This window comes from Athene cunicularia (assembly GCF_003259725.1).
Source record: "Athene cunicularia isolate RWA chromosome 10 unlocalized genomic scaffold, athCun1 chr10_part1, whole genome shotgun sequence".
Lineage (NCBI taxonomy): Eukaryota > Metazoa > Chordata > Aves > Strigiformes > Strigidae > Athene > Athene cunicularia.
The window spans coordinates 20,869,210-20,884,753 of record NW_020799112.1 but is presented as its reverse complement, the minus strand read 5'-3'; the positions used below and the strand labels follow the sequence as shown (position 1 = coordinate 20,884,753).

The 15,544-nt window shown below is 38.0% G+C and overlaps 2 protein-coding genes across 12 annotated transcripts in view; both read left to right on the top strand.

Annotated features, from left to right (window-relative positions):
• The window catches only part of MYO5A (myosin VA), a 91,518-nt gene extending 76,695 nt beyond the window's left edge, over positions 1 to 14,823 (top strand). For 6 of the 11 annotated variants that reach the window (XM_026855762.1, XM_026855760.1, XM_026855758.1 and 3 more), the window contains 10 exons: positions 139 to 213; positions 2,180 to 2,273; positions 4,285 to 4,431; positions 4,824 to 4,978; positions 6,180 to 6,269; positions 6,957 to 7,107; positions 7,909 to 8,191; positions 9,000 to 9,174; positions 10,509 to 10,589; positions 11,454 to 14,823. In XM_026855762.1, coding sequence (XP_026711563.1) covers positions 139 to 213; positions 2,180 to 2,273; positions 4,285 to 4,431; positions 4,824 to 4,978; positions 6,180 to 6,269; positions 6,957 to 7,107; positions 7,909 to 8,191; positions 9,000 to 9,174; positions 10,509 to 10,589; positions 11,454 to 11,606 — 1,404 coding nt within the window. In that variant the 3' untranslated portion in view covers positions 11,607 to 14,823. The remainder of the gene's footprint in view (positions 1 to 138; positions 214 to 2,179; positions 2,274 to 4,284; positions 4,432 to 4,823; positions 4,979 to 6,179; positions 6,270 to 6,956; positions 7,108 to 7,908; positions 8,192 to 8,999; positions 9,175 to 10,508; positions 10,590 to 11,453) is intronic. The other 5 variants (XM_026855768.1, XM_026855765.1, XM_026855767.1 and 2 more) reach the window with 1 other exon arrangement.
• Positions 14,824 to 15,380: 557 nt separating this feature from the next.
• MYO5C (myosin VC) overlaps positions 15,381 to 15,544 on the top strand; it is a 36,101-nt gene continuing 35,937 nt past the window's right edge. Inside the window, exon 1 of the mRNA XM_026856090.1 lies at positions 15,381 to 15,452. Coding sequence (XP_026711891.1) covers positions 15,381 to 15,452 — 72 coding nt within the window. The remainder of the gene's footprint in view (positions 15,453 to 15,544) is intronic.

Sequence of the window (15,544 nt, the reverse complement as noted above, 5' to 3'; positions counted from 1 at the left end):
CACCACAACTAAGGACTAGACTACCTAAAGATCGGAGATTCTTGAGCTTGTTTTAATCTGATTTCATTTATGTAGTGTTTACTGAAGTATCAGCGTCTCAAAGGCAGGGGAAAAACAATCCTGTACCTATTTTTACAGTTTTATGAGGAGTTGTATGCAGATGATCCCAAGAAGTATCAATCGTACCGGATTTCACTTTACAAACGGATGATTGTATGTAGATCACATGAATCCTGTTTCTTTGTTGTCTTGTTCGCTATTTCTGGAGCACTAATTGAAAGCCAGGCTGCCTCCCTCTTCCCCCTTTAAAGGAAATCCCCTGCAGAGAGCTTCACGATGCCAATTACTTCCCTCACTGCTTTTTTTGTTAGTCTTAGCGTCCTCTGTGTAATCTGTCTCTTTTTGATTCACAGTTTCGTTACTAATATAAGTCTTGCACTGTGACCAAAGCTTTTTCTTTTTGAATATTACTTAATACTGCCCTGAAAAAGAGGTACATGATGCAAAAGATGCTCAATTTTCAGAACCCCTCTTTGCTTCAAAACTGATACATGTAAATTCAGTTCAGCAAAATAGAGGCCTGACCATACAGATCCTTATGAAGGTGAATAACGCCTCAGTTGGGAGTAGCCCAGTCTTAGCCTGAATTTGTTCATCGATCTCTTTACAGTGTTGAAATCTGGAATGAATAAAGCTATCAGAATCAAAATATATAACCTTTTAATATTTTTCAAAAATTCAGAGTCTGAAGGATAACTTTGGAAATAATACCATATTTCCATAATAATTAAAGATAACATATTGAGATAGCACTATAGGTAATTTTAAAGAATATAATTTATGATATTCCATATCTTACTGAGATGTGAAATCTGTTCAGTTTGTTTAGAGGAATCGTAGAAAGAACTTTTTTCCTTCTCACATATTTGTTGTTTAGAAATCATATCCCTTTACTGATACTTTCAAAACACTGTTGGACTAACATGTATTTTATAAAAAAATTAATTTCAGTAGAAATTATTATATCTGATGATAAGTATGTTGTGTTATTAACAGGATTTCTGTTGTAATATTGAACACCGTGAATATGAAGCATGGCCTTGATTCTGTTCTTTCAACAGACCCAATATCTTACTGCTCCAGTACATTAGGCTGTAAACTCCTTATTACACGATTGAGAGCGATTCTGTGCCTAATTCAGATTTGTTGCCAATGCTACACTAATACTTTTCAATACTTTTAGGAAAGGTGTAGTTTCCCAGGTGATGCTGTCGATGCATGCAGCTCATGGTCCCTTATGTTCTTATCAGTGCCACGAAAAATCACGCTGACAAAAGAGATTTTTCTTTTAAGCTGCTTTCAAACCCTTAACCTGGAGTGGCTTTCAGGATTTTTAAGCTTGAGGTTTTGCTTCCTTTAGAAAGACTCCCCCTTTTTTAATTATAGGATTATTTCGTGAATGCACTACCATAAGTCACAGAATTATTCAAAGATAGATTTCTGGGGAGTGCTCCTTTGAAAGAAGGATACAGCTTTCTTGCAAGAGTAGGACGTGTAGGTGCTAGGTGTTGTTCAGGTACAGAATAAAGAGATGCAAGACCCCAGTGCCAGTCTAAGGAAATGCGATGACAGCAAGTGATAGGGAGATGGCAGAGGATTACAAGTAATGTTGTATGTTTGGATGTTCGATGGTTTTGGTAAATTTGAGTGCAAGTTACAGTCTTTCTGCAGATCTCTCTCTTGTAGTCTTATAAAATGGATAGATCTGAATAACGAGTCAGTCCTGAAGGCAAGAATAAATGATGCAGAAGTACAGGCTAGCTGTTAAATAATAAAGAAAATTATTTTTATGAGACATTTGAAAGAGCAGGGAGGAAGCATTAGGGAGATGTGTTTGCAGCAAAATGTCTTCTGCCATAAAAACTGACCTAGTTCTGAGTGTCTGTAGAATCTGCCTGCCTAAGAGCTTTGCCTTTGTCATGCTGCACATAACTTCATAATATTGGCAATATTTGGCTTGTGTTATAGGCAGCGTACCAGCTTGCAAACCTCAGCCAGAGGATGGCACCACAGTTCAGCTTTCCTCGCCACCTTGTAACTCTAACAGCACTGATTTTGTCTCTGTCACACATTACGGCCCTTTCTCGTATCGTCATCTTTCTCTCATTTTAATTTACAGGATCTAATGGAGCAGCTTGAAAAGCAAGACAAAACTGTTCGCAAGTTAAAGAAACAGTTGAAAGTATTTGCTAAGAAGATCGGTGAACTTGAAGGTACTTTTATATTTGGAGAGGAAGAGAAAGATTTTGGTTTACTTTTTGTGATCCCGTTGTCATTATATCCATCTGTCTGAGCGGTTGGGAGGGCACGAGGTCCTCAGTAGTATTAGCCTCTGGAAGCACGAGGAGCTCTGTGGGTTCCTTTATAAACCTTTAGAATCTTTGTCATATTTTGAAGCAATGAGTAAAAGGAGATTGATGTTTCTCTGAAAGGCAGAAACCATTTAAACATAAAGGAATGTTACCTGGGCTGTTGGTGTACTCAAAGACAGTATCTGGTTTTGTAAAAACAAAAGCAATACTAAATATGAACCAGGCAGAAATAATTTACCTAGTTTTCCTTTGTGCATTTCTATATCACTGGAGCCAAGAACGCTGAGACTGTCTTCCTTGGCTTGAGGTTTTCTTTCAGAGCTGCTAGCCAAACTTGAGTATGAGAATGCTGAGATATGGACTAAACTAATTTTATTTTTATGAGTATCAAAGTGAGATGCCTTAGGATCTTAGGACTGGCGAGACTGAGAGCTGCTTATGTCTCTGCATAAGTAAGGTCGTTTTAATTGCTAAAAGCAATTAATAATGTTATAAAGTTGAAGTATGAATTTGTTTTTAAAACATTCTGATCCTAATCTTTCAGAAGCTTTTTATGGTCATCTGCTTCTTCCAGAAACAAGTTCTCTGCCTACTGAGTTGTTTTATTGAGTACTAAGACTGAAATTAGTGACTGTAGTCTTCAGTGTTTGAAAAGAAGTGATATCAAGTTAAACTTGGATTAACAAGAGTATATTATCCTTTAGCTAGCGGCAGGTCTCCTTGAGCTCCGGTTTGGACTTCTGCATTTTCTGTCCAGTTTGATGGGGGCACACACTTAGCACGCTTGCAGGATGTGCAATAGTTTGTAGAGATTGCACGTAGGTAGGAGGGTTGTGAGAAGAGGATGTTGTAGCTTTCATGGGATGAAGTCAAGTTTTGCTTTTCAAAAACAAATGTGCAGCCTAATCTAGTGGAGTGCAGGTGTTGAATGTGATACTGTGAGGCACTGTATGCAACAAGGTAGGTATTTTATATCCTTTTGAAAAGTTACTCCATTTAAGGTTCTTTTACAAACCTCACTCAATATTGTTTAATTACTACTGTGGACAAGAAGACAGTAGTACTCACAAAACAGAGTGGGAAAATGTTTCTGAAAACATAGTTTAGGCTGTGTTTATTACCTAATTAATTTAGAAAGATGTAGTAGGTCTGGCTGGGATGGAGTTAAGTTTCTTCCTAGCAGCACGTGTGTTGCTGTGTTTTGGGTTTGTGGCTAGGACAGTGTTGGTAACACACTGGTGTTTTGGCTGTTGCTGAACAAAGCTTGCACAGTGTCAAGGTTTTCTCTTTTTCTCACTCTGCCCCCTCAGTTAGTAAGCTAGGGGCATGGCTGAGTGCCTTTGCTTTGCCTTCCCCCTACCTCTTTCCTTCACCTATTACACTGTCTTTATCTTGACCCACAAGTTTTCTCCCTTCTGCTCTTCATAGTCTGTCCCCTGTCCCGCTGGAGGGCTGGGGGGAACTGAGCATGTGTGGGTGCTTGCCTGCTGGTCGGGGTAAACCTACCACAGTAGGTAACAAGCTTGAAAAATACTGGCATTTTGCAGAACAATTAACAGTCACCCTTGCAGTAGTAATCTGGGATTAAGTGATTAATGGCTATGGCTTCACTGTTGTGCTTTTATATGATAAAATCCAGGAAATCAGCAGTAAGTGCTCATTAATGGATACCATTCATCCACTTCCATTCTTCTCCAAAGGAAGAATGCCACTCTGAGATTCATCTATCAAAAATTTGTCGTCTTGTGTAATAGGCATTTTGTTGCTAAGTGTTACCCTGAACCAAAGAAAAACATTTCTTAGTTATATATGCTGGAGTTTTTCCTTAGAAATGTCGTAGTTTCTTCTGATCTGTACTGGTTGCACCAGAAAATATTATATTACATAATTTCTTTTCATTTCTCCTCTGAAGTGGGCCAGATGGAGAACATTTCACCCGGACAAATCATCGATGAACCTATTCGTCCAGTGAACATTCCACGGAAAGAAAAGGACTTCCAAGGGATGTTAGAATATAAGAAGGAGGATGAACAAAAACTTGTCAAGAATCTTATTTTAGGTAAGCATCTTTCAAATTTGCAGCCTCCTCTGCTCCAACACACTCAGAAAAATGAATGATAAGAACACAGAATTTGCATTATGAACTGAACAGCTTATTTTGGTTTTGCCAGCATTCAATTTATCTTAAAATTCCTAAATGTGTAATCTAATCATCCTTTCTGATGAGTACAATACATATTAATGTGTCTGCATATTTTCTAGCAGGCAGTTATGTTTTATTCTGTTCTGATGTTTTATGAAGAAAGTGGCTCTTCTTAGTTTTACCCTTAGTTTTCCCTGCCCATATATAGATATGTATGTACAGTTAACTGGGGAGGTTGCAATTACCACATACACCACCTTCCAATGGCTTTATACTTAACAAAACAATGTATGTTTGTTTTTCCCAAGAGCTGAAACCACGTGGGGTAGCTGTCAACCTCATTCCAGGACTACCAGCATATATTTTGTTCATGTGCGTACGTCACGCGGATTACCTTAATGATGACCAAAAAGTGCGGTCGTTGTTGACTTCCACTATCAATGGCATCAAAAAAGTGTTGAAGGTTAGTTAGTCTGCTTGGTTTAGGAAAACATTAATTCAAAATTTGCTTTTGATTTTTATGTTAGAGGAGTGAGGAAAAGACTTTCCGTGAATTGGCTCTGGATTTTTCTCATCCGTCAAGTCCTCCCACCAAGGTTACAAAAAGTTGTTAACAAGCAGCAAATTACAGTGATAGTATTTTCTCCACATAGTACCACAGATGGTTTGAATTAGTGGAAAGAGATCTACCTTCTTTTTATTTTGAATGGAGTTCCTCCTCTGAAGCTATGCCTGTAAAGCTTTGGGTGCAGGCAAAGTTTGCATAGTAAGGCTTTGCAATCCAGAACACTTAATTGAAATGTTTCATTTGCAGTTTTGGTTCACAGATTTCCTCATTTGCTTCACTTTCAGATTACTTTGACAATAATATGGTACTGCCTGAAGTCTTCTCAATGAGTTGGCTAGGAATTTACTCCAAGAGTATCTAGAAAGCAATACTAAGACTTAAATATGCATTATGCTTCATGGAGTTTTATAGTTTTTAAATAAAGCAGATGTGCTCAAAACCCAAGCGTTTAACTAAGCTACATGTTTGGAAAAAAATGTTGTGCAAACAATCATGTAGGAGCTTAGATATTCATAGAAACTTTTGGACACATTTAAGTGAATGAAATGCATGCTGCGGAGCTCTAGAAATTTTAATTACTCAGATAGCTTATAGTAGATTCTGTGTTCTTTGGCAAAGTGGACTTTTTGTTTTATGTTTTCCATCTCAGGCTGCCAAAATGGTTATATGATGTGACATTCATGCAAACTGAATTGTTCTCTGCTCCTCCTGCTGGCTTTGCATCATTCCCATCCTCCATGCTGGGCTCTTAGCAAGAGTCACCACCACAGAGAGAGTGCTTGGGGAATGTAGTCACGTTGCCCTGTGGTTTCTGCACAGAGCAGTTAGGATAAGTCTATAAAACATAAAAGGATCTTATCTGTGGAGGAAATCGTATTTTGAGAGTTTTTGAAAAATGTAACAGAAAACAGGGAGGGTGTCTAATGGTATTTTGTCAAAAACCTTGCTTTTCTAATATGTTACTGAACACACAAAGTTTTGCAAAACATCAGAATCTGAATAGCTACCAGCAAGTAGATTTCAAGTGTTTATCTAACATTTTATTATTTTATTCCTCCTACCAGTCTTTGTTGAAATGTCTTTCTTTTATCTTCAGAAAAGAGGTGATGACTTCGAAACAGTGTCCTTCTGGCTGTCGAACACCTGCCGATTTTTGCACTGTTTGAAGCAGTATAGTGGAGAAGAGGTAAGCACTGCTCTTACTCTGGTTTCGTTTGCTCTACGATACTGTTGTGAGCACTGCTCTTTAAGAAATACCCAGAATATCTCAAAGTCTAGTCAAAGTCTCTTAAAACAGCGACACTTTTTGGAACGGTGGTGATGACATCAGTGGAAAGCACGAGGGAATATGATCTGAACCAGTTTCTCTTTATTGCAGGCTGGGGGCTGCCAGCTCAGATTAAGCAGAAGAATCTGGCTGCGACCATTATGTTGCTTAGTAATGATTCACTGCACTTCTTATGAAAAAGGCCGTATTAAGCCCTTTAGCCACAGTAGAGCAGACCCAATTTTTGTTTCCAGTCTGTGGCATGCCTAATTTCTTCTTCATACTTAACGGGGATTGTGGCTATAAATGACTAGGTGGGAGTGCCCATGCTGGAGTGGGAGGAAAGGGTCTTACCTGGCAGAACGTTGGCAGAGTTTGTTCCTGTGTCAGAAACTTGAATTTGCAGGTCAAGGAAGTGGCACCTGAAAAGCAAATCGTAGCGTTAACCTCAATCATAAGAACTTATAAATTAAAGTTTTAAAGAAGGAGCTATGACTATTATTTTGAAAGTATTAGTCAGCTGCATGAAAAAATATCAATGCTGGTTTTGTGTGATATTTTTGTATTCCACTAAAGCATTTTTTTTCTGTTATTTTATGAATTCAGGGGTTTATGAAGCATAATACACCTCGTCAAAATGAACACTGCCTCACTAATTTTGATTTAGCTGAATACAGACAAGTACTGAGTGACTTGGCTATTCAGATCTACCAACAACTTGTCCGAGTGTTGGAAAACATTCTGCAACCAATGATTGGTAAGACAAAGTTGAATTCTTTAAACTTCACGCAGTAGTACCAAAAGGAAAACTCTGGTGGTGGTGGTAATATACTGTATCTTGTATTTCTTCCCAACCAGTAGAGTTTCATTAATAGTTCTTGTGGTATTCTGTTTATAGATGACAAGGGCTACACTGGAAAGGTTGGACTAAAGGAAAAACTAAACTGTGGCTGGTTCCTCTGGCAGTGACAATAAATCAGTATTCATGCTTGTTGTAAATCATGCATCGACAGGAAGAAACTGTTAGGACAGTCTGACATTTGTTGCCCTGTCTGTTGGGAAATATCCCATGGAAAAATTAGACTTTTTACATGAGAACTCATAATGAAAATGAATATGGAGAAGAATGGTTGGTGGTTAGCAGTGAAATAGCTAGAGTGATGAAGCTTACATTCAGAGAGTTTTTTTCATTAAAAGTACTTTTCATTTTTCTTGTCAGACAGTCCTCTCACAGAAATTTTCGTTATGCTTTCCAACCACAGTGTTTAGGAGAATGGAACGGCTTTTGGTTTGCTGATTCTGCTGCTCATTGCGACCATGGGAGGAAAAACGTATTTTGCTGAGCTAGATAGACCTTCCTTTCAAACACACATGATGGAATCTTTGTAAAAACTCTCGAAGCTTAGATTTTGGAGAACATAGTGGGGGACAGAGTTGCTGGAAATCATGGTAGTGTGGCTAGCAGAAAGCCTAGCTTGCTTTTTCTGTGTAAATACTAAGGTTTGCTTGCATATGGGAAATTTTCAGTCATTGTAATAATGTCGTTGCTCAAATACAGTTTCAGGAATGCTGGAGCATGAGACTATCCAGGGGGTCTCAGGGGTGAAGCCAACAGGGCTGCGGAAGAGAACATCCAGCATTGCTGATGAAGGAACCTACACGTTGGACTCCATTATTCGGCAGCTGAACTCTTTCCATTCAGTGATGTGCCAGCACGGAATGGATCCAGAGCTGATCAAACAGGTTGTCAAGCAGATGTTCTACATCATTGGGGCTGTAACACTTAATAATCTTCTCCTGCGCAAGGACATGTGCTCGTGGAGCAAAGGAATGCAGATAAGGTGGGAGAGCTCGTGTTATACTTTTCTTGAATGTGCTACTGAAATTTTAGTGAACTCTTGATGCTGCTGAACATAACTTTGATGGAATAGCAGATACATTTTTAATAATTTATTTTTCCACACCACCGTTAGACTGATTTTGTGAGGTTCAGTTAAAAACAGCTTGGTTAACTTAGGCCAAATCCTTACTTGGCTTTCAAGGAAATTTTTTTTGGTTTGCTTTGGTAGGTAACTGTAGGTGAAATGCTGGTAGGGTTTTTTTTCAGCTTTTAGAGAAGAATATCAAATATGCTTGCTGCATTCTTTGGGTGCTGGTTGCTCAGTGGATACGTGCTGTGTTCAACCACACTGTAGTTTGCCGCATCCTGCGGTAAAGCCATCTTACTCTATTCCTGCATTTGGTATCAGGTGTTCAGTGCATTCTACTGGCATATGCCAGGAGATTTAGCCAAGGCATTCCAGTCCCTCAAGTAACCTTGAAAAGCCTCAGTGCATATTTGCACAGGCAAAATCTCATTTGCTTTTCCTCTTATACTCATCACATGCCTGCAATTAATAGGAACAGAAACAAATGGGCAAAGCTAGTTAATGGAAGTGTTTGGCCATGGTTTCTAACTGGTTTGAAACTTTTAGTTTCCTGCCTTCATCAGAAGAAAACTGTATGTAGACACAATTATGAGACATTACAAGCGTGAAGGAAAGCGATGTTAAGGACAAAGAAGAAACGCTGGGAAAGAGAAATTGCACGTGCTTTTGATTTAGCCATACTCAAGCGTTAACGTCTTGATACTCCTGCCTCTTTGTACAGATACAATGTGAGTCAACTGGAAGAATGGCTACGTGATAAAAATTTGATGAATAGTGGGGCTAAAGAAACGCTGGAACCCCTCATCCAGGCCGCACAGTTGTTGCAAGTAAAAAAGAAAACAGATGAAGATGCAGAAGCCATTTGTTCAATGTGCAATGCACTGACTACTGCCCAGGTAAGCAAACTCTAGCTGTCTGCTCTGCTGTCACTTCTGAGCGGTTCTCTGCTCCGTTGGTGTGTGCTACACCTGCCTGCGCTGCTGTCACACAGGGATTGAGGATTTCTTACTTCATTGTCCATTAATACCACTAAAACAGATTAAGTTGGAAGGGTGAAAAAAGGACTAGACCTTTTTGAGGTTCAAGATAAATTTCGAACAAATAGGAGGAAGCTCAAGTGATTGTGCAGTGTGTAGTACTATACATAGTCTCTCAGTTTGTGAAAATCCCTAGAGAAAACTCTTCATTCAAAGATGTTGCTGTACTCCAGACAGCTCTGCCTAGGGTACTAGGAAATTATCTTTGTGCCATCAGTTGGTATCCAGTTAAGTGAATGGACAATACACAGAGCTGTTCTCTCAGGGCCCGCGAACGAAAGTGTTAAGTTACTGTACCCGTCAGCCTCAAAAGCTTGAACCAAGTATATCTCAGTAAACAGCTGAAGGCTTCTATTTATGAAAGCTTAGATTTTCTACAGATAAGTTGCACTTTTTTTTAACCATGCTATATTTGCATAGAGCTTGCACAGGCATAAATGGATCTGTGATGATTACTGAACATTCCCAACTGGAAAAGGAAGAAATTTCTCCATTTCTTCCACCATGGTGTCAGCACTAGTGCTTGCACTGATATGGCTGTTTTGATTTAGTAATTCACATCACTGGAAGATCTGTTGGTTTTGTACTGAAATGAGAAGTTAGAATTCCACACGCTTTAAGTGGAACTTTGTCAAAAAGTGTTGGTTTTTTAAAAAAGAGAGTCATGTAAAAAAACAGGTATTTTTTTATAGGTTTTACAAGTTTAACACGTATTATTATTTAAAATCTTTGTGATGCAGTTGTTTCCTTTGGTGGTTTTATCCCTGTTTTTAGAGAAATAGCTCATGCTCTTGAAAAACAGTGAAGTCTTAAGACTCTTGAGTGGAAGTTACAGAAGGTCATAATTATAGGGTCAAAATTAGGGTGAGAAATACAGCATGTTTCCGGAGGTGTAGGAACACAATCAGTTACTTATCATCTGATTTTTCCATAATTTGGTATTTTCCACACACATTTAGAAATAGAGAATTTCTACCTCCAAAGAACACATGTACTGAAGGAGACAGCTGTATAATGTAGCATTAAGGAGGTGATGGAATTCTGTGTGATCAATAAAGCAAAAAACCCCAAAATACCTGTAAAGAATTTTCTTTTTAAAATAGCTAATTTAAAAAGTATATTATTAGTGACTATGGATGCATCTGTTGATTCATCAGGAAAATGAACCTAAAAATTATTGTTGTTCTTCACAGATTGTGAAAGTTCTGAATTTGTATACTCCAGTTAATGAGTTTGAAGAGAGAGTCTTGGTATCATTTATACGTACAATACAGGTATGGCTATATCTTTTCATCAGAAATCATTTGACTATTTCTAAGAAACCCTCAGATGAGCCAAAAGAGCTTGTGTCCTGAAATACATTCAGGAATCTGAAGTGTAAGCTAGGCTTTTTAGCTATGTTGAAAAGGTGACGTTAGCCTTAAAAATTTAAGCAATCATAATTTACTGCCTGCAGACTTGCATGAAAATGTTAGTTTCCCTGTCATTATGTATGAGGTTTTTGGAAGGTGAGAGGTTTTTGTGCTTGTACCTCTTCGTTTATGTGAACACACTTGTATGCCAATTTTTCAAGTGGTAACATTTATATATGCAAATTTACTTTTATCAGATCTGTGTCTGCATGAGAATTTCCAACTGCTTTGAAAACGGAGGCCTCTGTTCATAATGAAATTCTTCATTTAGCCCTTCGGGTTTTATATACAATGATGAAAATGAAATTATTTGAAAACTCCAAAGACAAGCAGCCAGTAGAGCAAAATAAAAGAGACAAAGATGATCTTTCTGGTCTGTTAGAAATCAAATGACATTAGTAGCAGGATGAGGGAAGGTAGAACCGGGATAGAACTATAATTCCACTTACTGAAAAGATGCAGTCACCAAATAGTTGGCAAATTCTGCCTTTTGCATCTAAATGTCTTCAGATTGCATTCTAAGGGGAAGATACGCAGAACTGAAAATGATGAAAGTAACAACAGGTTAATGGCACAACCGTAGCAAATGTTTCAGGTCAAGTTAGCACAGTGTGTCTGCACATAGGCATGTTTCTGTAAGCACAGATGAAATGCTGCCTCTTTGCAAGGTGGTTATTATCAATGAAGTAGCTAAATGCTGATGCAACGACTTTTTTCTCTTTGCAGATGCGTCTGCGAGACAGGAAGGACTCTCCTCAGTTGCTCATGGATGCTAAACACATCTTCCCTGTTACTTTTCCGTTTAATCCATCCTCTCTGGCATTAGAAACCATTCAGATCCCAGCCAGCTTGGGCCTGGGCTTCATATCACGTGTCTGATCCCAAGGATGTACCATCAGTGTTAGATGGAGAATCAGTTGCCTGATATCTTTACCCATTAAAACATAGTGAGCCACTGAAAACACATTTTCTGAACAAACAGTCTGTATGTGCCCAAATCTGTAGTAAAAGTAGCTGGAAAACTACATCACAGCACCACAGATTGAAGGCTAATAGCAAGATGTGCATTTGTGTTCAGTCATTGCATTTATGAGGACATCACTGATCCGTATGGAAATGGGGCTGGGACAAAAATTGGTGTCTTCAGCTGTCTAGAGACATTTTTAGATCTTTAGTAACATATTTAAATAGTGTAAATTAAACTCCATATGTAATCTTCTCAGAGGCAGGGATCAACAGGGACAGTCACAGTCCTGAACATGGAAGACTTGAAAGTAAGGCATTTTGTAGTAGAACACAGCGTCACTCGGGAGCCTGTTACATTTAATTTGTGAAAACTGGAATGGAGAAGCTGGCAATATATAAAATGATTTCTTAAACCACTTATTTGTGTCAGTTCGACATAAATTCTAGTGCTAAGTCTTACAGCTCACTATATGCTCTAACTTAAGTGTTCATTTGTTAGTACTGTGGTTTACCACGCATACGAAATCGCTGCTGCATATTGTGTTCTTTTAAATGTATGACAGTATCCTACTAAGCACTAAAAATAAGATATTTCTTTTTTTGTTGTCAACCTTATTTACAGTCTGATGCAGTCTGTTATTTTAACTGGATTTTTGCAAATGGTATCGAATAACACCTGTAGAGGAAAATGGTAACTAAGCACAAGTAGCACACTGGAAATTACATGTTTAGTTATTTTTAAAAGTAGTTAGCTAAAAATACAGAATCTTGAAGCAAATGGTCAGAAGTCAATAAATGATTTTAGTATTTATTTAGATTTTGTAGTCTGGCTAATGTTCTTTGTTTGTAGACCACAGAGATGACAGTGTGTATATTGAGTATAATCTCTTTTGGTTTCTTGCCACTTAAAAAAAAAAAAAGAAAAAAAGAAAAAAGTATTCAAAAGTATTCTTTCATACTGGAATTTGAGAGGAAGAACTTTAATAAAAAATTTCTGCAGTAGCCCAAGGCTCTCATTCCTTGAAAGTTAACTAACAAGAATGCTAAGTAGGTTTTGACTATGATTCATGCTGATTTAATGGTTGGAGATCCAGAGTGCATAATGACAAACTGAGTTATTTTGGATACTGCACATCTTCCTAGAAATATTTTTCTGTCTCACACATCTTGGATCTGCTGTATAGAATTCACATTTCACCAGTGTGCAACCTAAGGGCAGAAGCCTTGCTTAAGGTTCCAGTTCTGAACTTTAAAATACAAGTAGTTTGTGGTGTGTGGCTCCAATATACATGTAAAAAAAAAAAGCCACACACATTGCTCAGTTGCATCGTGCAATATTTTTTATGTATTATAATAATTAGCAACTTAACATTAATTTCTTTTAAAATACTGAGTAATAATCTAGAGGTACACTACTAGACTATTTGGTACTAATCTGTTTGCCTGCAAACTCGCAGGAAAAAAAAAAATCTGTTAAGCAGACTGAAACATTTCAGTTAAGTTTTACTTGAGATGTGGACGTGCTGTTCGTATGGTGGCTAAAACTGGTAGTAAAGACAACCTAAATTTTGCCGGTATCATTTTAAGATACTCATGTCATCTTACTTTCAAATGTGTATGCCCCATGTTACGTTTGAGGGATCATGCCAGTACTTCCAAGAACTCATACTGCATTGCATAAACCTTTTGAATGATCTTTGCTGAATGATTTAGATTGTTCTCCTGCGCATGGTATATACCAAACACTCTTTGTTCAAATGTTACTTGATTTCTGAAACTACTACAGCTACTGTTAAGTGGCTCCATGTAAGGTATAACGTAGTTTTCAGACTGTCGGGGTACTGTACTTGTGAGAATGTAATGGGAAAGCCTTCACGTCCAGTAATGAGGTTAGGAAAGAAAATACGTGAGAACATGCTGACCTACAAATTTTTTCTCCTATTGAAAGAAAACCAAACAATTGGCATTACAGTATGTTCATACTGTAGATCAGGAAATGTATCCACTACTTAAGCGTTAGTGTATTAAAGTGTACGCCTAAATGTATTTTTGTTTATTTTTTACGTTTGTTTACCTGTAAAAAGCCTTATTGTATCTTGTTTCTTTAAAAAAGTAGTGTTTAGTAATTTATAGGTATTATCCTTAAACTCAGTGGTTTGACTGGTATTACTTTTATATCACATTAAAAGTATATGCTGCTTGACATGTTTTAAAGGAAAATATTTTTAAGTTGGAATAGATGTGTAATTGGTAATTCGTCTAACATTTTACATGGCAGTATTTTACATGCACTTTTCAGAAGTAAAATTTTAGTGTCAGTGTATAATATATCTTTCACCTTAGGACTAATATCTCTTTAACCATGGAATATAATGCAGAATTATTTTAACAACTTTTTTTTTTTTTCCTTTGAATCATTGTTATGCTCTTTTAATGTGGACATATCTTTTATATTTTAATTTATTATCTATTGCTATGATAGATTTTATCGGATGCTGGAAAAATATTTGTCAATGACCCCTTAGAATTATATACAGTTATTCTAGAGATTTTGCACAATAATTACCTCATTCAGTTTGGTGTATTTTTATTCCAGTGATCATTTTATTCTGATGTTTAGGACACAGTCTTCTATCCAAATTTTGAAAAATTGCTTCTCAGACTTCAATCTGGGATGGAACGTGAAAAGTACTTAAGTCTGTTAAATGTGATTAATCTATTCTATCAATCACAGGGAAAAAAAAATAGGATCTACTTCAATGTTGAAAAGTGGGTTGATATCAAATAACATTTGTTCCCAACTTGGAAACACCAGCATTTGCAATATGGAGGTCTGTGTAATTTGTGATTTAAACTGAACGTATTTCAAATACCGTACAAAACCGATGCGTAAACACTTGGGTTTTTTAAGATGCTGATACTTCATGTGATAAATAAAAGCCTTTAAACACAGGTTTTCACTCAATGCCACTACAGTACATAGATGAAAACCAAAACATCGTCAGAATGACCCGAGCTCTGATATGTTGTAGTGTCTGATGTTGTACTTAGTAAATGTATGCATCATAAAAACTGTAGCCTAATAGCTATCACTGGAAAACGTCCAAATAAAAATACAACTGTACGATTTGCTTTGGATTTTTTGTTGGTTGGTTGGTGGTTCATAAGCCGTGTGCTGGCACAGGCCCCAGGCGATCACACGGGTTCCCTCGACCTGCGTGGCAGACGTGGTGCTGAGTGCCAGGGGAGCTGGTTAAAGGCTCAGCACTGTATAAATACACACCCGGACGCCCTATCGGAAAAAAACTGTGACAGAACCCGCTTCTCTTATGGTATTTTTGTTACCAAATATTAATGGTTACTGAAATAAGAATTAAGATTTATATTTTGCTAAAACATTGTCTTCTGTGCCATGAAAGCTCTCTGGTGCCTGGCGGGCAGGGAGGGGCTGTGGGCCTCTGGGCATAGATCCACCTGCCAGAACCTGGGACTGGATTTTCAAATCTTCTTCCCTCAGAGAGGATCATTGAATGTAATACCCGTTAGTGCATTCTGAGCTGTTTGAGTGTGTTAGAGAAAGTTCTCCATGGTGTTTTACAGGAAGGATTCACGTTTCTGTTGGTTTTCGCCCCTCGGTCAGGATGGCTCCCCTCATGGTGCTGCAGGCCTAAGGAATACGGATCCTACATGGCAGATTTATCCATCGTACCTGGGACTGCTGATCCTCTGCTGTGCTTCTGTACCTGTCGAAATGAGGAGGTAGCGTGCAAGCTGTCCTCAGCAGCCCCACACGCTCAGGAAGGCTTTAGCGCGGCGCCGCGGGTCACCGAGCGCCTCGGCCCCGCCATGGC